Raw genomic sequence first — 22491 nt, forward strand, 5'->3', positions numbered from 1 at the left:
AATATTTTGAAGAGTTTATATTCCATTAACATCTTTAATGGGTAAGTATTATAGGTTAGAGGTTTTTATTTTATTCTTTCAAAGATCAAAAGTGTCCTAACACGTAGGATTTTTTTCATTTTTACATTAGTTTGCAAAATATTGAATCAGTTGTCGTATCAAGATCAGTTACAGTACTTGAGTAATAAAATACTTTCTTTAAAGGCTACTTTTTACTTGGGTAAAAATGTGACAATATAGTATAGTCCTACTTATACTCAAGTAAAATGTTTGTGTACTCTGCCCACCTCTGATTAAACAAAATTTCTGTCAAAAAATAAAGAAATAAAAAAAGAAACGGTATAAAATCTGTTTTTACCCAACAGGGGGCGGTAATTAGCAGAAAACAGATGACCATCCACAGCGCGAGGAAGATGAAAGCTTTCTCAGCCGGCGGCTTGATGACTGACAGATAAGGGTTGGTTTCGCTGTCATTTCCCTTGTTTTCATTTCTTTTATATTGTTAAATTATATCATCATACAAATATCTGGTCTATCCATTACTGTAAACTATTTAATGTTACCAATTTAAATTACCGACACATGAATTTACCGGGTTTATTTGCCACGGAACCCTGTTGAACCAGACTTCTGTTTAAAAATTTGTCATTTTATTGTCAAAACAGTTAAAGTGAGTTTTTATGGACAAATTCAAAAAAAATAAAATATGAGAATGATTAATAAAAATGAAGTTTTCTGATCGGCCTTAAAGATTCAGTGATTTAAGTCGTTTTATCGAGTTTCTTTCTGTTTCGATTTGTTTTGACATAATAATTCAGTTCAGTAAAGAGCAGGTCATAAATGTTTCTGTCCTCCGAATGAAATATTTTTGTTTTTTGGAAGCAGGTTGTTTGAAAAGTGCTGATAAAAAGTAAAAATGAAGATTCTGATGGTGTTTGACTTTGATCACACTGTGGTGGATGACAACAGTGACATCTGGGTCATCAGGTAAGTCATAAAAGTTTAATTATATGTCATCAGAACATGGGGAAGTTTATGAACTTTTTTTCATTATTCATTTTGCCTGGATTTTAGGTGCCTTCCAGGTCAGACTCTTCCGGATTCTGTGAAGCGTTCCTACAGGAGGGGTCATTGGACCGAGTACATGGGCAGAGTGATGGCCTACATAGGTTAGAATGATGCACTGTTTTATTTGAGCTTACAGAGACATGGGCCATTTCCCAGTTCACAAGAACACGAGTACGGACTCGTGTCCTCGCCCAGCACGTTCTGGAGAAGAACACAGGAAAACCTGGAATGTGGGAGAATGGGAGCACGCAGCATAATATGGAAGAGAAGCGTACTGATGACATCACCACACGCTCAGCTCGTCTGGAGCTGCATTTCACCTCCTGTTATTAATAGTCTCTAGATAATAATAAATTCTGACTTTCTTCATTTATTGGGGGAATAGTAATGAACACAGTCAGATAAATACAAATCAAATGAGCCATTTTGTGAAATAAAACAAAAAACTCGCCATCAGAGCCAGCGGTCCTTCACACACGGCTATGCAGAGAGGGCTGCTGCAGGCAGGCTACACTGGAAAAACAATCTCCCGGATTTTTGCTTAAATAAGCAAAAATGTCTTAAATTAAGTGTAGTTATCCTTAATTTAAGGAGGTAAATGAGATAGTTTGGTAATCGAATTTGTATTTTTACTCTTAAAATAAGATAATTGGAAAATATGCACTTCAAAAAAGACAATTCAATTGTTTTTTTCTTATTTTAAATGGTCTTACCTCCTAAATTCAAGAAAAAAATCCCCTTTTTTAAGAAAAAATGACTTTTTAAGAAAAAATTAATTGTATAATATGCACTTGAAATAAGACAATACAATTATGTTTTCTTATTTAAAGTGTAAATTGTTTTGTTCCACTGACAAAATGTCTCTTTTCAATCCAAAAACAAATACACTTATTTTATGAAAAAATGAGTTATCTAAATGTCGATTTTTTTTCAGTGTAACGTTAGCCGTGGCCGCTGCAGACGGGCTAACGTTAGCCCTGGCCGCTGCGGACGGGCTAACGTTAGCCCTGGCCGCTGCGGACGGGCTAACGTTAGCCCTGGCCGCTGCAGACGGGCTAATGTTAGCCCTGGCTGCTGCAGACGGGCTAATGTTATCCCTGGCTGCTGCAGACGGGCTAATGTTAGCCCTTGCTGCCATTACCCTTGGAGGTCCGCTGGTTGCTGCAGTCCTATCAACTTCGGAATTTTATTTTTTAATTCTTCATTAAATCAGTAAATGGGCCATATAGGGACGCTTTTAATTAGGGATGCACAATATTGGGATTTTGGTCGATATCCGATATGCCGATATTTTAAAACTCATGTAGCCGATAACCGATATCGATACCGATGTTAAAGCTGGACAAAAATAAGTAGTCATTGAAAATAGCAGTTTTGTTATCCATTTCTGACACTTCGAAAAATAATAAACTCAAATATATTTTCATATGCTGATATCAAATAGATTTTTAAAAACGCGGTATCGATCTATTTTACTTTCAAAATCTCATGAAATTTCATCGTTCTGTTACAAACTCTCGTGATATTTTGCAAATTCTTGTGAGATTTTGTTAGTAAAATAGATCGATACCGCGTCAATATACAAACATATAAAAATATGGCAACATTTGGTGAATTTTCGGGGGATTTCGTAGCATAACGATGACATATAGCAATATTTCATTAGTAAAAGAGATTGATATGGTGTTTTTAAATGGCAATATATCAGCATATGAAGATATTGGGATATTTTAATGTATCAATATTTTTTCCCTCGTCTTTAGAAGTTTTTAAGTCTGTAAAAAAGAAGTTTTTGAGGAAGAAGAAGAAGTATTTATGTTTTTTTTTTAGACTTTAGAATCTCAGAAGCTGATCAAATATCGGGTTAAATATCGGTGGGGTGGCCGATGTCCGATATTCAGTTTTAAGGCCGATACCGATAGGGGGCCGATTATATCGTGCATCCCTACTTTAAAGTATAATGTTCTCACCTCATATGATCTTAAAACCTACTTTTATTGAACAGCAGCAACAGAAAAGAGAACTTTGAACTTAAAGGGTTGATAGAATGATTCTATAGGGTATCTGGTCCTTCAGGTCTCTAATAGGGTGATAGAATGATTCTATAGGGTATCTGGTCCTTCACGTCTCTAATAGGGTGATAGAATGATTCTATAGGGTATCTGGTCCTTCAGGTCTCTAATAGGGTGATAGAATGATTCTATAGGGTTTCTGGTCCTTCACGTCTCTAATAGGGTGATAGAATGATTCTATAGGGTATCTGGTCCTTCAGGTCTCTAATAGGGTGATAGAATGATTCTATAGGGTATCTGGTCCTTCAGGTCTCTAATAGGGTGGTATAATGATTCTATAGGGTATCTGGTCCTTCAGGTCTCTAATAGGGTGATAGAATGATTCTATAGGGTATCTGGTCCTTCAGGTTAATAGGGTGATAGAATTATTCTATAGGGTATCTGGTCCTTCAGGTCTCTAATAGGGTGATAGAATGATTCTATAGGGTATCTGGTCCTTCAGGTCTCTAATAGGGTGATAGAATGATTCTATAGGGTATCTGGTCCTTCAGGTTAATAGGGTGATAGAATGATTCTATAGGGTATCTGGTCCTTCAGGTCTCTAATAGGGTGATAGAATGATTCTATAGGGTATCTGGTCCTTCAGGTCTCTAATAGGGTGATAGAATGATTCTATAGGGTATCTGGTCCTTCAGGTCTCTAATAGGGTGATAGAATGATTCTATAGGGTATCTGGTCCTTCAGGTCTCTAATAGGGTGATATAATGATTCTATAGGGTATCTGGTCCTTCAGGTCTCTAATAGGGTGATAGAATGATTCTATAGGGTATCTGGTCCTTCAGGTCTCTGATAGGGTGATAGAATGATTCTATAGGGCATCTGGTCCTTCAGGTCTCTAATAGGGTGATAGAATGATTCTATAGGGTATCTGGTCCTTCAGGTTAATAGGGTGATAGAATGATTCTATAGGGTATCTGGTCCTTCCGGTCTCTAATAGGGTGATAGAATGATTCTATAGGGTATCTGGTCCTTCAGGTCTTTAATAGGGTGATAGAATGATTCTATAGGGTATCTGGTCCTTCAGGTCTCTAATAGGGTGATAGAATGATTCTATAGGGTATCTGGTCCTTCAGGTCTCTAATAGAGTGATAGAATGATTCTATTGGGTATCTGGTCCTTCAGGTCTCTAATAGGGTGATAGAATGATTCTATAGGGTATCTGGTCCTTCACGTCTCTAATAGGGTGATAGAATGATTCTATAGGGTATCTGGTCCTTCAGGTCTCTAATAGGGTGATAGAATGATTCTATAGGGTATCTGGTCCTTCACGTCTCTAATAGGGTGATAGAATGATTCTATAGGGTATCTGGTCCTTCAGGTCTCTAATAGGGTGATAGAATGATTCTATAGGGTATCTGGTCCTTCAGGTCTCTAATAGGGTGGTATAATGATTCTATAGGGTATCTGGTCCTTCAGGTCTCTAATAGGGTGATAGAATGATTCTATAGGGTATCTGGTCCTTCAGGTTAATAGGGTGATAGAATGATTCTATAGGGTATCTGGTCCTTCAGGTCTCTAATAGAGTGATAGAATGATTCTATTGGGTATCTGGTCCTTCAGGTCTCTAATAGGGTGATAGAATGATTCTATAGGGTATCTGGTCCTTCAGGTCTCTAATAGGGTGATAGAATGATTCTATAGGGTATCTGGTCCTTCAGGTCTCTAATAGGGTGATAGAATGATTCTATAGGGTATCTGGTCTTTCAGGTCTCTAATAGGGTGATAGAATGATTCTATAGGGTATCTGGTCCTTCAGGTCTCTAATAGGGTGATAGAATGATTCTATAGGGTATCTGGTCCTTCAGGTCTCTAATAGGGTGATAGAATGATTCTATAGGGTATCTGGTCCTTCACGTCTCTAATAGGGTGATAGAATGATTCTATAGGGTATCTGGTCCTTCAGGTCTCTAATAGGGTGATAGAATGATTCTATAGGGTATCTGGTCCTTCAGGTCTCTAATAGGGTGATAGAATGATTCTATAGGGTATCTGGTCCTTCAGGTCTCTAATAGGGTGATAGAATGATTCTATAGGGTATCTGGTCCTTCAGGTCTCTAATAGGGTGATATAATGATTCTATAGGGTATCTGGTCTTTCAGGTCTCTAATAGGGTGATAGAATGATTCTATAGGGTATCTGGTCCTTCAGGTCTCTAATAGGGTGATAGAATGATTCTATAGGGTATCTGGTCCTTCAGGTCTCTAATAGGGTGATAGAATGATTCTATAGGGTATCTGGTCCTTCACGTCTCTAATAGGGTGATAGAATGATTCTATAGGGTATCTGGTCCTTCAGGTCTCTAATAGGGTGATAGAATGATTCTATAGGGTATCTGGTCCTTCGGGTCTCTAATAGGGTGATAGAATGATTCTATAGGGTATCTGGTCCTTCAGGTCTCTGATAGGGTGATAGAATGATTCTATAGGGTATCTGGTCCTTCGGGTCTCTAATAGGGTGATAGAATGATTCTATAGGGTATCTGGTCCTTCAGGTTAATAGGGTGATAGAATGATTCTATAGGGTATCTGGTCCTTCAGGTCTCTAATAGGGTGATAGAATGATTCTATAGGGTATCTGGTCCTTCAGGTCTCTGATAGGGTGGTATAATGATTCTATAGGGTATCTGGTCCTTCAGGTCTCTAATAGGGTGATAGAATGATTCTATAGGGTATCTGGTCCTTCAGGTTAATAGGGTGATAGAATGATTCTATAGGGTATCTGGTCCTTCAGGTTAATAGGGTGATAGAATGATTCTATAGGGTATCTGGTCCTTCAGGTCTCTAATAGGGTGATAGAATGATTCTATAGGGTATCTGGTCCTTCAGGTCTCTAATAGGGTGATAGAATTATTCTATAGGGTATCTGGTCCTTCACGTCTCTAATAGGGTGATAGAATGATTCTATAGGGTATCTGGTCCTTCAGGTCTCTAATAGGGTGATAGAATGATTCTATAGGGTATCTGGTCCTTCAGGTCTCTAATAGGGCGTGTAACATTGGTTGGGCTGAAAATGGCATATTAGCTGTTCTATGAGCCCTAATGCAGCCTGGTTAAAAGCCCTAGAATGAAACCACAGGTTTTCTTCCTTTTATGGTTTGATCATGAATATTTAGATGAGCTGTGCTCTGATTGGATGGTTTACAACGAGCCAAGCTGCTGAGCAAAGATGCATCATAGCAACAAGCACTCACTCACTGAAACATCAAATAGTTGATATGGTAGGGGGACCAGACGGCCTCTTTTTCCCGGACATGTCCTACTTTTCATACTTAAAAAAATGTCCAGGGGGGAATTTCAAAATTGTCCAGGATTTTGGTCGACTACAGTGCAAGGTTAACTCTGTTTTGCATTATGACTCCTTTAATACTCTGAGCTCTCTGAGCGCTTCACTGAAAGCTGCTGCTGCAGCAGTGCATGCTGGGACAGCTGTCAGTCTGAAGAATGTACAGGTCTGCCCTGATGCATGCTGGGTAAATCCGGGGACTTTGTCCGTTCTTGGCTGTTCTTGTGAATTGGAGCAGTTTTAGGGCTGAGGCTGATGGCGTTTCACGAGGACACAGAATGAGAAACGGCCCCGCTTAAACAACCTCAGCGTCCTTCAATGGAACCCTCTGATAACTGACCTCTAGCAGAAAACACGTTAGATAATAAAGTTATTTATTTTTGCTATTTGCCTTATTTTCATATAAGCATAAACAAACTGACACACTGGAAAAAAACAAAATCTAGATAAGTAATTTTTTCTTAAAATAAGTGCATTTGTTCTTGGATTAAGAAGGTAAAAGAGACATTTTGCTAATGGAACGAGACAATTTACACTTAAAACAAGAAAACTTAATTGCATTGTCTTATTTCAAGTGCATATTATCTAATTAGCATATTTTAAGAGTAAAAACACTCATTCCCTTGGCAAACTTTCTCATTTAGCTACTCAAATTAAGGATAAATACACTAAATTTAGATTGTTTTTCCAGTGCAAAACAAGTAAAGTTAAAGTAGTAAAGTATTTTAAACTTGGTTTGTTTATTTAACTCTTGGAAGTAAAGTTGCTCTGATGGATGTAGATCTCTTTCCAGTGGTCTTCTTTCTAGAATAATCTCCCGGTAATCCATTTACAGGAGAGCAGGGGGTCGTCCCTGATACGATCCGCAGTGTGATGGAGACTATCCCCTTCACGCCTGGAATGGTGGACCTGCTCACCTTCATATCGCAGAACAAAAGCTCGGTGGACTGCATCATCATCTCCGACTCCAACACCATGTTCATAGACTGGATCCTGAAGGGGGCGGGGCTCCAGGCGGCCGTGGACCAGGTGTTCTCCAACCCGGCCGAAATCAATGAGTCGGGCTACATGGAGGTGAAGCACTACCATTCGCACGACTGTGAGAGATGCCCCGTCAACATGTGCAAGAAGAAGATCCTGGAGACGTACCTGTCCCAGAAGCCAGGATACGGGCGGGTCTTCTACGTGGGAGATGGCAGGAACGACCTCTGCCCCACTTCCTGTCTGAGGAGCCATGACGCCGTGATGCCCAGGAAGGGGTTCACCCTGGAGAAACTGCTGGCCGCGCAGAAAGATCAGGAAGGTTCCAGCTCTGTTGGAGCTGAAGTGATCGGGTGGAGCAGCGGAACCGAGATCCTGCAGGAGCTGAAAGGAAGCCTGCAGTCGCAGTGATGGAGGAGCTCAGCTTTCACCTCCCCTCCATCGCTCCCCATCCCCTGTGAGGAAAGCTTTCATATGCAGGGGGCCGAATTTAAACCACAGAAGCACAACCTAGAGAAAAAAATGAGTCTAATGAAATTATTTTATGAAAAAAACAAGGAATGTAACGACTATAAGTCATTTATTTTTTTAATCTTTTCGTTTTTTTATGGTGTCTTCAGGGATATTTGAAAAAATATGTTTTTTAGTGAGGAGATCACGAAAAAAAAAAAAAAATTTATTTTTAGCCATTAAGAGTAAAAGAATCACTAATATATATATAAAAAAAAAGTTAAACTTTGTTTCAGAGTCTTTGGGTTGTTAGACGGTCGGTTTCAGAGAAACATCCCAATCCGGGAGAACAGCAGCTGAAGTTAATCACATCTGAATAAGTTGGATTTTATTTTTCAATCCTCCTTCAGCAAAATGCCAAATCTAATAAAATAAAAGAGGAAACTGACAGAGAAATCATCGACCTCAGTCTGCAAACAGGACAAACTTTATTCTAATTTAATCTTTAAATTTGCTAAAAAAAAAACAGTGTTTTTCCAAAACAGGTAAACCTTAAAAACATTACAATTAAAAATCGATGAATCGGCCGATTATTTTTTCGATTAATCGATGAATCGGACAAAAAATATTTTTTATATTAACCTCTTTATTCCAAAATAAACATTTTAAACAGAACAAACAAGCACACAAGTACAGGTTGCTCATTAACTGTACTGGTGCAATATGAAAAATAAATGTTTGTGTTAAAACTACGCAAACTTACATGAGAAATGTAGCTGTACATCCACAAAATATAGGCTGCTTTATTTCATAAAGCGCAAAAAAAGACATTTTAGTTTTTAAAAGCCCCTAAGGGGTTAAAACAATAGGCCCCCCCATTTCAACAAATGAGGTTTTTTTAGACTAGAAGAGTTCTGCCTTTCTGTCGCTAGTCGCTTTTTTGAAAAATAGTCGCTGGAGGGGTCTGAAAAGTCGCTAAATATAGCGACAAAGTCGCTAAGTTGGCAACACTGCACCTGCGATGCTGGCTCGCTCAGCCGTAATTTCTTTTTCTTCCCCCGTTTCAGTCAAGTGGAAGTGATGACGGCGGCGGCGGATGACGCATTGATCGCGCGACATAACTAATCGATGATTAAATTCGTTGCAAACGCTTTTAAAAGTAGATTTTTATAGATTTTATTGATTCGTTGTTGCAGCCCTAATTACAATATTAAAAAGCTCCGTATTCCTTTGTCACTTATTTCAGAAAGTGAAACTTTTATCGATTAGTTTCACATAGAGTGAGTTTTATTTATTCTAATATTAATTCTTACTGCTTACGGGTCAATCAAACTCCAATCAGTGTTTCTGAAAGTGGAATATTGTGAAAATGTGCTGAAAGAAGCTTTTAGAAACCCAGAAGTCAGTCCCAACAGGAGTTTAAGGTCCGTCTCCACTGGTTTGTCATCCAGCAGTGTTAGCGTTAGCATTAGCCCTCGAAGGAGGAGATAAACCAAAGCTGTTAAATTAACTTTAACCATTACATCCTCCGTAATACATAATAACATGAAAACAATATAGTGAAACGCTACAATATTTAATGCAGATGTGAAAATGGCAAAAATGTAAAAGAAAATTTCCAACTGAGGTTCAGATTCATTGGAAAAACGTGGAAAAAGCTGAAATATTTGGGATTTTTATGGAAATTAATTTTCTTAAATTAAGGACAGATATACTCACTTTAAAAAAATATTTCCTCCTTTTTTGTTTTTAAAATAGTTGTTAATCAATAACAATAGTTTACACTCTGGAAAAAATTCTTAAATTAAGTTTATTTACCCTTAATTTGAGTTGGTAAATGAGATGATTTGCCAATGGAATGGGTATTTTTACTCTTACAATAAGATAATGAGATAATATGCACTTCAAATAAGACAATGCAATTGGTTTTTCTTATTTTAAATGTAAGTCGTCTTGTTCCATTGGCAAACTGTCTCTTTTATCTCCTTAATTTAAGAAGAAATGCAGTCATTTTAAGACAAAATTACTTCTCTAGATTTAGATTTTTTCCAGTGCAGTAGAATTAAATGTATTTCAATCCAGTTTATTTCTATAGCTCCAATTCCCATCATGTCATCTCAGGTCACTTTCCAGTTCACCAGATCAACCAGTCAGATTTATTCAAAGTTTTCTGTCTAAGGAAAACCAGCTGATTGCATCGACTCATTGACTCTTCAGCAATCCCTCACACTAAGCATGCTTGGAGCGACAGTGGAGAGGAAAAACTCAAAGCGGCCCTGTCCAGGAAACACACAGCCAGGCAGATGAGCTCCGAGCCAGCTCCCATGTCAGAGGATGAAGAGAGCACATCCAGTTAGTCACAGTCAGAGAATCAGGACTACACTGGAAAACAGGCCAAGCTCCAACATCTAGAAACAAAGGTGTTGATGGCAGCAGCACAGCTGATGTTTCTCTCCAGGATGGAGTCACAGCCAAAAAGGAAAAGACCAGATGAAGCTACTATAAGAAAAAGCAGAGAGAGCAGAACGTTAGAGATTGAACTAACAGATTCTGCAGAGTGGGAGAATAGAGATAGAATGAAGCAGAATGATGAAAAAGGGGTCCCTATGTCCTCCAGCAGTCTAAGCCTATAGCAGCAGAACTATAGAGATAGCTCAGGATAACCTGAGCCACTCTAACTAGAAGCTTTTTAAAAACGAAAGTTTTAAGCCTAGCCTTAAAAGTAGACAAGGTGTCTGCCTCACGGACTAAAACTGGTAGTTGGTTCCTCAGGAGAGGACGTTTTATAGCACACTCTAGGCTATGTCATTTCATGCCACAACGCAGAAACACGTCATAAATGGATGAAGATTCAGAACTTGTCTGAACGGCTGCTTTTAGATCTAAGGTACGGAGGTATTTGGGTTGATAAATAATATTTCTGTTAGTCTTTATTTTTCTATTTTTTGTTAAAAGAAAACCTGAAATCTGTTATTGATCTAATATTTAATCTTTTTTTATCAGGACTTGTTAAAGCTGCTGATGTGGGTCTTAGCCCCTAGAACCCGACGGACCCACCGGTGGGTCCAGCTGCCACGTGACCTCGGCTCGCTCTGTAAACAAAGGCTCCACGTGCCTTTAATTTTTAAATTTTTTTTTATCCGCTAAAAGAGACTTTAATCTTTCAAAAACTATTCTGCATAAAGGTTTTGCCCAAAATGTTAAGATTTTAGAGCTATTTAAAAACAGCTGATGAGATATAAAGTTGTAGTTTGTGGTAGTGTAGTTGTGTAGTTTTTTTTTATTTTTGAACTTTTTTTTTTTTTTTTTGGTGGTGGTGGTGGTGGATTTTCAAAATTGTTTATTTGTTCTTGGAAATTACTTCAAAAAGTATTTTTGACTGTTTTACCTTGTTTCAATAAAAGTTTTCTATTTGGAGTCAAAGAAAGAGCTTTCAGTTCATCATTATTATACATATTTTACTGTGCACAATGGTACATTTTGCATATAAATTGGGGTAAATGTCATGACCAATGGTTATATTATATGTAGAAAGTGTCATTAGATGGTAATAAGCTATTTAATTTTAACAAACCCCCAGTATTGATTTACAAAACACATTTGGCACAGTTTGGTGACATTTTTGGTAAATGTGCCAAAATGGCCTCTCCGCCTAAGAAATTTCTCACTAATACCATTCTAAAATAAATATGATTCATCTGATTGAGTCCAAATTTGGTATATTTTTACACAACATTTAGATTTAAAAGTCTGTACTACTTTTTTGTGCTATAAATAATATTTTGGTAGTGTTTTGCAATGTTTAAAGAAAATTTTGGCCAGGTTAAAAAAAAACAAAATATTTTGTATTTTGTCCCTAATATTTCAGGCAGGGTCAAAGCTACAATGGTGCTGACACCAGAAAACCATTCTATGACATCTTACCTTTACAGACGTACCAAAAGTTTCTTCTTAAATCTAATAGCTGTGATGCTATAAGTGATTTACTTTTGTGTGTTTTTGTCAGGCAGAAATTTATTTATACCCCCTGAGGGTGTAAGAGGTTAGAGAAGCAGGTCTAGAGCTTGTCTGGCGACCTCTCAGCTGTCCTTATTCAAGAGATTGAAGGGCGGATTAGACTTCTGCAACCGCACACATGAAATGTCGCTTTGGTCTGGTCGCAAACCAGTTTTGCTGGTACGCTTCTGTACCGTTTGGAATTTCTAAGGACGCACAGGATTTTCCCGCCAATGTGCAAGGGGAGCCTATCCGGGAACTTGCGAGAACTCCGGCGGATGGTCACGAGAACTTCTTTGTTCATCTTCCAAAACAACAATGGCGCGACTGCAAGATATCACAGTCACGGAGATAGATCTAGAGTTGGTAGACATCGAAGAGGAACAGGTTCTGTTAATGGAGTTGGCAAAAAGGCCGATTAACCCTTCGTCGTAGTTTTCCATTGTTCCTCGGTTTTTAAAAATGGCACGCCCCGGTATCGAATCGAGAAGCACGACCACGCAGACAGCCGGGAAGGCATACCAAGGACCAATCACAGCTGCTTTTTGTCTACACGGGTTTGCGACCGTCCGACGCACAGTCAGGATTTTTTCAGTAGTCAGAACCTCTGCCCGGAGGGCGTGGTCACGCACGGAGACAGATTTGACGGTTGCAGAGACTTGACACGAAGTCAAACCCTTGGCTAAACGCACACATTTTTCACCAAACCAGCCTCTCATCCATACGAAGCCGGCGTTTCGGGGGTCTGTAAACTATCTTTTTTTTATTCAGCCTTCAGAGTGGGAAGATTTGGAAACGCCGTTTTCGCGTTTCCATCTTTAAGCTCTAACCGCATAGACGACATAGTTCAGCACCTGAATTTGACTGAACCACGAAAATGGCCCCGCAGGGCAACCATGTATAAATATTACTGCGCATGCCCAACATTTCGTTGCCTGTTTTCGCCTATTTTTGCTTGGGCACCACAGCGCCACTTACAGGCCTGGCATACATTTTGCAGCGTTTTCATGCATTCGTGTGGACGATCACATTTATTTTACGTCTCCGTCTTTACGACAAACGTTCTGGAAAATATTAGCGTTTCGTGTTCGTTTTGACTTCGTGTGGACGGGGCTTAAATTGGCCTTAAGTTCTCCCTGATGGGTCCTTTGGCCATTTTTATGGTCTCCAATCTATGATGAACTAGTGTGACACATGTTTAGTTTATGAATGTATCAATACATTTAAAGGACAACATGAAAATGTTGGGTTTTATGCATCATGTGACTTTATTTCATCCATCTGTTTGAATACACCTACATGCTTATTTAAAGCGCTACTCGTTGTTTCCTCAGGTCTGGTTTGACCATAACTGTGATCGTCTAACCAGGGTTTTACTGAATCTGATCATATTGCCTCCATCCATCGGTAGAAACAAACACAAAAGGTCTTCTGGATGTTTTTTTTATACATTGTATTTTGGACATGTTTGCATTGTTTACCTGATTAGAAGTTGAAGTATTGTTCTGGGACTGTTTTATGGTCAGTAGATGTTATTTATAAAAAGACCAAGAGCATCACTAAGTGGAAAGGAAATGTTCATCCAATCATGGATCCAACACGAGTCATTGAACGTTTTCTCTGCCAGCCTTCTTTGCTCGTATGTTTTTTTCCGTCAGTGCCATTAAAATCGGACGTCCAACCGTTTGTTGTCCTTAATGTTTCCAAAAGGCGTGTTCTGCTCGCTGCAGCCTGCTTATTGGAAATTGCAAAGCTTTGCATTTTTTTTCGCCTCGCTGTCACTAATCCCTTCACTGGACCAATCGTATGAATGCAGAGAATTTCAAACACGTCTTGTTTTCTGATATGATGTCCAAACGATTCACTTTTTGACTCACATGATTAAAGAACCTTATTCTATCCAATAGGTCCTAGTGTTGCTTTGGGTTCTAAACCTTTAGTCTGGCCTTGAAGGGCCTATAACCTGCAAAAAAAACCTTTTTATACTTTTAACTCTTTTAATGCTATTCATCAAAACCATTCAGAGTGGTAGTTTGCTTGATTCATGCAAGTTTTATGAAATGAGCGGTTGCAGAAAATGGAAGCAGCCCCTCACACTGCAAAAACGATCTGAAATTAAGTAAAAATTTCTTAAATCAAGTGTATTTACCCTCAATTTGAGCAGGTAAATGAGATAGTTTGCCAATGGAATGAGTATTTTTACATTTCAAATAAGATTATTAGATAATATGCACTTGAAATAAGATAATGCAATAGTTTTTTCTTATTTCAAATGTAAATTGTCTTGTTCCATTGGCAAAGTGTCTCACTTACCTCCTCAATTCAAGAAAAAAATGCTTATTTTAAGAACAAATGACTTATTTAGATTTACATTTTTTGCAGTGCAGTCACGCTGTGCCCACACTGTAAACAAACGCCCTGTTTTTCTCCGATCAGGGAGAGGTGATTGAGGCAGAGCAACTTTTTATGTCATTGAAATTTCGTTTTGTTCAGCTCTCATGACGTTCCATTTCTTAAAGTTTAGCAGTGATCAAATGCAGAGATGGGAAGTAACGAAGTACCAATACTTCGTTACTGTACTCAAGTAGATTTTTCTGATATTTTTACTTTACTTTACTACTTATTTTTATGGCGAATTTTTACTTCTACTCCTTACATTTTTACACAAATATCTGTACTTTCTACTCCTTACATTTTAAAAAATTGTCTCGTTACTTTAGTTTTGAATCATTTCAATGGAGTTACCGTTATTATTTTTCACGTCATCAATACCAAATTCAATCTAACTGGATGGGAATCTACGTTGCATTTGACGCACCACTACAAGATGAATCGACAGATTCGGCGGTATTCATTGGCGGCAAATCATTGCAGCTTGGTGGCGGTGGCGTTAGCATAGTAGCATGGACGACGAGATGATTGAAAATGAACACAACGGAGATCTAGTCCTATTGGCAGACATCCATTTAAAATGTAGGCAACGGCATGAAAAAAGTGGTTTCTACTTTTACTTTTATACTTTAAGTAAATTTACAAGCCTGTACTTTGTTACTTTTACTGGAGTAAAGACGTTTAATCAGTACTTCCACTTTTACCAGAGTATTTTTTAACACAAGTATCTGTACTTTTACTCAAGTACGGAAAGTGAGTACTTTTGCCATCTCTGATCAAATGTAAACAGTGTGGGTGTAAAGTTCAGACGAAGTGGCTGTTTTAACAGCTAATCTGCAGAGGAGACCGCTGCCCCGCTCTGTTTAGCTAACTGTTAAAGCTAGGAAAGCTGCTTATTGGCTGTGGAAGGTCTGGACTTTGTTCATCCTTAAGAAGTCATATAATTCTATGGAGTCCCAAATGTACAAAATAACAAAAAATGTTTCTGCTATTTAGTGTACCGTAAATAAAAATGTTACATTTTGTTAATTATATTTAACATTTTGATTAAATACATATATCAGGGTTCCCGCGGGTCCTTAAAAAGTCTTAAAAGGCATTGAATTTTTCAAAATAAAACTAAGGCCTTAATTGGTATTAAAATGTCTTAAATCAGTCTTTTGTAGGTAATTTTTAAAACATCATAAATATGATTATTTTTATTACGATTTATTTTTGTAATCTAAATAAAGCGCTAAAATTGACAACCATCTGATGAGGGAAAACAAGTGTTTGACCCCCTGGACAAACAGCATATTAATGTTTTGTAGAAAAGCCATTATTGGCCAGCACAGATGTCAAATGGTTTTTATAATTGGTGACAAGGTTTGTGCGCATTTCGGCAGGGATATTGGCCCACTCCACCCTGCAGACAGCCTCCAAATCATTCAGATTCCCAGGTTGTTGCCTGGCAACTCGAATTTTAAGCTCCCTCCAAAGATTTTCAATTGTATTCAGGTGTGGAGACTGGCTAGGCCGCTCCAGAACCTTGATGTGCTTCTTCTTCAGCCACTCTTTTGTTGCTTTGGCGGTGTGCTTAGAGTCGTTGTCGTGCTGAAACACCCATCCTCCACCCATCTTCAGCTCTCTCACTGAGGGAAGGAGATGTTGGTCCAGAATTCCACCATACATGGCCCCGTCCATCCTCCCCTCAGTACCATGGAGTTGTCCCGTCCCCTTGGCTGAAAAGCACCCCCAAATCATGATGTTGCCACCACTATGCTTGACGGTGGGGATGGTGTTGTTTGGGTTGTACTCGGTGTTCTTTGCCCTCCAAACACGACAAGTTGAGTTGAGGCCAAAAAGTTCTATTTTGGTCTCATCTGACCACATCACCTTCTTCCAGGCCTCTTCTGAGTCGTCCAGGTGGTGAATGGCGAACTTCATACGGGCCTGTACATGTTTCTTCTTGAGCAGGGGGACCTTGCGTGCGCTGCAGGATTTCAATCCATGACGGCGTAGTGTGTTACCAACCGTTTCTTTTGTAACTGTGGTCCCAGTTGCCTTCAGTTGATTAATCAGTTCCCCCCTTGTGGTTTTGGGATGATTCCTCACCGTTGGCATGATCAGGGACACCCCACCAGGCCAGATCTTGTGTGGAGGCCCAGACCGAGGGAGGTTGGCGGTGGTGTGGTTCTTCTTCCATTTCCTGATAACTGCACCGACAGTTGATCTTTTCTCTGCAAGTTGCCTTCCGGTACTCTTGTAGCCCATCCCAGCCTGGTGCAGATCAACAATCTTGTCCCTGATGTCCGTAGAAAGCTCTTTGGTCTTGCCCATGGTGTGATGTTGGATGCTGGTTGTTTGGGTGTTGACAGGTGTCTTTTATACAGATAACGAGGTGAGGCAGGTGTATTTGATGTAGATAATTGGTTGGGCTGTGTCTTAAATAAAGACTAACTGGCTTGTAGGAGCCAGAATACTTGCTGTTTGGTAGGGGGTCATATACTTGTTTTTCTCATCAGATGGTTATCAATTTTTATAAATTCATATGATGTGAATTTCTGGAATTTTCTTTTGGATTCTGTCTTTCACTGTTAGAATGTACATATGATTAAAATTGTAGATTGTTGCATTCTTTGTAAGTGGGCAAACCTGCAAAATCAGCAAGGGGTCAAATACTTATTTCCCCAACTGTAAATGTATAATATAACTGAAAAGCATTGATTGTAGGAGCGCTGCTGATCCTTTACAATATGAAGTTGTCGGCCGAACTTTCCCAGTTACTCAAGGTCACACCTTCTTCCTCCTACTGCATTTTTTAATGTATAATTTAGGTATATTAATCTAAATAAGTAAGCAGTATGGATGGTAGATGTAAAAGCAGCCAGCACACAGCGCCGCCTTTTCTCCTGGGACAGAAATTGAACCTGCTAATTCACACTCTGGCCATATTAGCTGCTGCTGCCCTCCAGCCTTTTTCTAAACATTTTAGAAAGTATGATGAAGGTAAAAGTCCATGAAGTGCAATAGTACAATTTTCAGTAATGGAGGCCATGCTGAAATATTAATATAAAAAATGTAATGGTAGGATTTGACTTACTGACATTTCCTGAAGTGATATTAATAATTTCCCTTTATGTTAGCAATCTGCTTTACAGCATTAGTTATTAAAGAAACAGCAGCTCCACAGAAGGAAGTTCAGCTCTATGACTTTACATCCCAAATAAGGCAAGTGGAAGACTAATATTACACTAAAACCCATTTGTTGTACCGAAATAAATATTTATAGAGGCGGTCCTTGATTTTGACAACTGAGTCGCACACTAAAAACGTCCAGTTCTCTCATAAAACCCTCCTAACATTCAATGTTTTCACATGATTTTCTGGCTGAAATCCTAAACAAATGGTTGCTATTATTTTCCATACTGTCTTTAGACGCCACATTAAACATACACTCACCGGCCACTTTATTTGGTACACCTGTCCAACTGCTGGTTAACTAAGCAGCCAATCACATGGCGGCAACTCAGTGCATTTAGGCATGTAGACATGGTCAAGACAATCTCCTGCAGTTCAAAGCGAGCATCAGTATGGGGAAGAAAGGTGATTTGAGTGACTTTGAACGTGGCATGATTGTTGGTGCCAGAAGGGCTGGTCTGAGTATTTCAGAAAGAAGGCGGAAATGCCTTGTTGATGCCAGAGGTCAGAGGAGAATGGCCAGACTGGTTGGAGCTGATAGAAGGGCAACAGTGACTCAAATAACCACCCGTTACAACCAAGGTGGGCAGAAGAGCATCTCTGAACGCACAGTACGTGGAACTTTGAGGCAGATGGGCTACAGCAGCAGAAGACCACACCGGGTGCCACTCCTTTCAGCTAAGAACAGGAAACTGAGGCTACAATTTGCACAAGCTCATCGAAATTGGACAATAGAAGATTGGAAAAACTTTGCCTGGTCTGATAAGTCTCGATTTCTGCTGCGACATTCGGATGGTAGGGTCAGGAAAAGAACCGATGGGGAAGTCCGAGGCGCAACAGCTTTTTAGGGGACATAACTTCCTCATTTTAACATAGCATAAAATCCTTGGTTGATCCTTTTTTTACTCTGAGGAAGTTCTGCATGTCCTGGAAGCTTCGTTATGGTGGATCTGTTAACAGACCTGGTCCTGGATTCCTCTTCATCTGTTCTGATCAAACATCAGGGCGGCTCCTGCTTCTAGCTCACCTTCGAACTAAAGTTAGAGACATGTTACTTCATAATACATAAGTAAAGGTAGGAAGTAACAAGTTGCTGGCTGCATAGTGTTATTCTTACTAGGGTAACTTTTTGGGTATTCTACTGTGATGAAAAACAAATATTATAAACTCTATCCTCTTAGGCCTCTAGTTAATAACCTGAATATGAGCTTTTCTTTTTGTGCTTAATTACACAAATGTATTCAAACAACACCTGCTAGACAAAGCTATATACATGTGAGCCTTATTTTACTGATGTCGTAGAAGCTGTTTTTGTCAAGAAACGAGGACAGATGGACCCACTATTCAAGGAGAGACAGTCAGTAGAAGAGTTCAAAACGTTTATTAAATAAACAAAACAAAAGCGGAGCTGTGGAACAGACAGGAACAGGATCCAGACTTCCAGGCATCCACAGGCTCCCAGGAGGGTTCAGAGTCTGACTGGGACCAGAAGCATGACCAGGTGGTCACGCACAGGAGCAGACAGGATCAGGTGCAGACAGGCAGGCTCAGTGGAAGAGGGTAGCCGAGACAGGACGTAGGAACCGGAACTTGAAGCAGGACTTTAAACTGGTCTCCTCCCTGGAGCCAGGCTTACTGGATAAAAACTGAACCTCCCCACATATTGAGCCAAAAACCCAGAGGACTCCGCGGGGGAGGAACAGTGGACGATCAGGAGACGAGACAAACACAAAAACCCTCTTTCCACTGGCTGCCAGGATCCAGGACACGAACCAAGGCAAAAACTCAGACAAACAGACTAACAGAAAGACAAGCAATGATCTGGCACTGAATGCTCAGGCTGAACTGAATATAAACCAGAAGAAACAGGTGAGAGGAATAAATTATAATTGAGGCAGGGAGGGAAAAATGACAGGTGAAAGAAATGACTAATTAAGGAGGAGCAACAGGCCAGATCATGACAGTTTTATAGTGTTGGAGGTTTTTGTAAGGATCTAGACTCCTTCAGTTTATTGTTATTGCAACAATCATGTTTTAGGAAAACTGCACTGAATGTGTGAGAAACCTTTTTTACTTTGGTTCTAAAGTAATTAGTGCAATCCTTTGTTTGACAGAAAAAACATTAGCAAAGCCTGAATCTGTTCTCCTTGGCAAGGGTTAATAAATGCTGCTTGAATGAAGAACACTGATCGTGTTTAATATCTGAGTAAAAGTAAGAAGAAGCCATCCAAGGAATAACTCAAAAAGATGTTAATAATGAAGCTATTTGGTAAAAAGACTACTAAAAAACTAATTTACTTACTCGTAATATTATTTTTTTTATTTGAAATTGAATATTATGCAAATATGCAAAAAAAAATATTTAATGCAAATTCTAGAGTTTCAAAATCAGAATACAGCATTAGACAATAACACATTCAAGTAGGACATTAAAAAATATTTTAGATATACGTCTCATACAACATATCAATACTTACAGTATTTTATGTATATAGGACACTTTAGGGTAAATCTTTACGGTATTTTAAATTGACCTCCAGATAACAGGGAACCGCAGATAGAAAATAACATTAAACCAATGAAGCTTGAGTACAAAAAAAGTCCATCTATAATAAAATTTTCTAGGCGCGTCACTCTGGTGTGTTTTCTATTTAAAGGCAAACCCTGTAACCTTTTCCCACTAGGGGCTCTATACCTGTAATGTTCACGTCTAGTGCCCCTAGTGGCCACGGTGCAGTCCACGGTGCTGCAGACCAGCGGCAGAACTCAGGTGAAGAGTCACTGGGTAAGACAGGGCGTCTCGGTTAGCTTTAAATTTAGCGCTTTTTTTTACTTCTGTTAAACATAGAAAATAATAACAAAAATATATGACTGTTTAATTGGAGCAAAGTGTTAACTTACCAGTCTAATAATAAAGTTGAGAAAAGAGAATCAGTTTTGCATCCGGGTTCCTCTTGCAGCGTGGGCCAACGAACGAACTCCATTCTACAATCAACTCTTGTTTTTCATCGTGCGTGATCCTTTTTTCAGTTTTTAGCCTCCTCAGAAGGTTTAAACTTTTTCCTTGCCTTAGCTATGACCAGTTGAGCAGGTGGAAAAATAATGAAGCAAAAGCCTTAACTCCATGACAAAAGCCTGTGGCTGTAAAGCGATACATTCTTCCAGGTCACATGACCTGGCCAACGGCGGTGCATCTTCTCCCAACTTACATAGGCGGTCTTTTAAGAGGGGAGCACAACTCGTAGCAATGATAGTGTCTGTATACTGTATATTGGCTTGAGGAGTCATTTAAAATAACTCATATGCATCAACTCCAGGTCACAAAGTCCACATGTGCCTTTAAAGTCGTAGGGAAGTCAGATTTAAATGTCAAATCATTCCTGCTTAAACATGTATATAAATTTACTCTTTATCAGATATTGTCCTAAAATTTAGAAAATCTCTAGGCCAGTTAGTTCTACGTCAGCCTGAACACCTAAATTCAGCCAATCATATATCAACGGTCATCTGTCAATCAAATGTTTTCGGTCATAGCATCTTGATTCATATGTCGCAGCTAATATACGCAACGGTTGAAACCAGAATCCTTTCCTTTCCCATTGAGTTGCGTCCCAGTGTTCACGGGGATGGACGTCTGTGTCTTCGGCAGGCGTAGAGCTAAATGAACTGGCAGCGTTGCGAGGCAAGGGCTCAAACATGTACGGCTGGAAGCCTTCTACACCAAACCAAGCTTCTGCCGCCCTGGCGTCCTCTTCCACAACATCTTAGTCCCCGCTTTCCTCCTCTGAATAAAAAATGGATGACGGAGGAGACTCATCCGCGACCTCCGACACTAAACTCTCCTCCTCCTCCTGTTCCTTGACAGCGAACACAACGAATCACCATGTCTACTGCGGTAAGTGACTATTTTGTTCCTATTTTCCAGTTTGAAAATGTAGCATGTTTCCGACATGGGCTTCGCTGTGTTCTCGCTGGTTCCGCCATGATAACTGCACAAATATCGTCACTGCGCTAGCAACGAGCATGCCTTTCACTGGGGGCATGTAGCAGTTCTCGCCGTAAAGCAAGACCAACTCTATCGACTCTCGTGATGCACGAGACTTCTGAGCCTGTGGGTGCGGGCTGAGGGCTCCTGCAATTGCAAGTACGGTATTTCCCCTACAGACCACCAGGGCTGCCGAGAAAACCTTTGTTCAACCTGAAATGACTAATTTAATCATCCAAAACGTTATGGAACACATTAATTAACTGAAAAATGTTGCATAGTATGCCTTTAAATATAACCTGTTGCTACTAACCTCTGACCATCTCTGACATGAAGGCGAGGACCCAAAATTTAGACGTGTGAGAACATCTGCTGATGGAACGAAGACACGGTCAGGCTTAGCCTCAGATATCCTTATTTTGAAAACGCTGCAGATTTACATGGTCTACAACAATATTACATGTTAGATTCAAAAATAAACCCAAAAGCAGCAAGAGGCACATTAATTCATGCTGTTGTGTGAACAATTGTTATCCTCAGTGAACATCTGCTAAGTAAAGGACATGCTAATTTCAGGATTTAGCGGCTTTAAAGGCTGCCATTTGGAAGGCAAGTTTTTTGGTGCTCATATTACGGAGCCTTGAGAGAGACATGAAGCCCTAGGAGCACCGAGATGGGTGGGAAGGGTAATTCTTTGCTAAATTGAGAAACCAAAACATAAATCCCTTCAAATTCAGCATGGTGGAAGATACTTCCCTCTGTGTAATCAGCTTTTTAATAGTCATCAAGGGAGCTACTTTCCTCTTCATTGTCCCCTATGGTGAAATTATATGTGGATAAAAAAATTACTGCTCAGTTGATTTCAGCAGCACCTCAGGGAATAGACTCTCTCCCGGCTTACAGACAGTCATGAGACATAATGACAGCGCTGGCAAGTTTTTTAAAATTTTTATAAAGAAGGGTAGGACCTCCACCACCTGTAAAATGGGAGCAATATTGCCCCCTCCTACGACGTAGATTGATACACAGCAAGTCATTGTTGGCTTTAATGGTGTATGAAATAGAAAACTCAGGGATTCCTCCATT

General features: G+C 39.5%; 1 protein-coding gene across 2 annotated transcripts; it reads left to right on the plus strand.

Moving 5' to 3' along the window:
• The first annotated feature begins 394 nt into the window (after positions 1–394).
• Positions 395–8025, plus strand: phospho2 (phosphatase, orphan 2). Of its 2 annotated transcripts, none has more exons than XM_038288354.1 (4): positions 395–457; positions 887–987; positions 1075–1169; positions 7258–8025. In XM_038288354.1, exons 2-4 carry the CDS (start codon positions 917–919, stop codon positions 7812–7814), a joined length of 723 nt encoding a protein of 240 aa, XP_038144282.1. In that variant the 5' UTR covers positions 395–457; positions 887–916; the 3' UTR covers positions 7815–8025. The 2 variants fall into 2 exon arrangements, with proteins under 2 accessions (XP_038144282.1, XP_038144281.1); XM_038288353.1 differs by having other exon boundaries at positions 396–458; positions 883–987.
• Positions 8026–22491: the final 14466 nt, after the last annotated feature.

This window comes from Cyprinodon tularosa, unplaced genomic scaffold (assembly GCF_016077235.1).
Source record: "Cyprinodon tularosa strain WSP-4 unplaced genomic scaffold, ASM1607723v1 ctg252, whole genome shotgun sequence".
Taxonomy (NCBI): Eukaryota; Metazoa; Chordata; class Actinopteri; order Cyprinodontiformes; family Cyprinodontidae; genus Cyprinodon; species Cyprinodon tularosa.

What these genes read in the sequence shown, in the direction of transcription:
- phospho2 (XM_038288354.1), top strand. Translation starts at nt 917, where the DNA reads ATGAAGATTCTGATGGTGTTTGACTTTGATCACACTGTGGTGGATGAC. An exon ending in AGTGACATCTGGGTCATCAG is followed by an intron (nt 988 to 1,074) that starts GTAAGTCATAAA and finishes CCTGGATTTTAG; the next exon opens with GTGCCTTCCAGGTCAGACTC. An exon ending in CAGAGTGATGGCCTACATAG is followed by an intron (nt 1,170 to 7,257) that starts GTTAGAATGATG and finishes ATCCATTTACAG; the next exon opens with GAGAGCAGGGGGTCGTCCCT.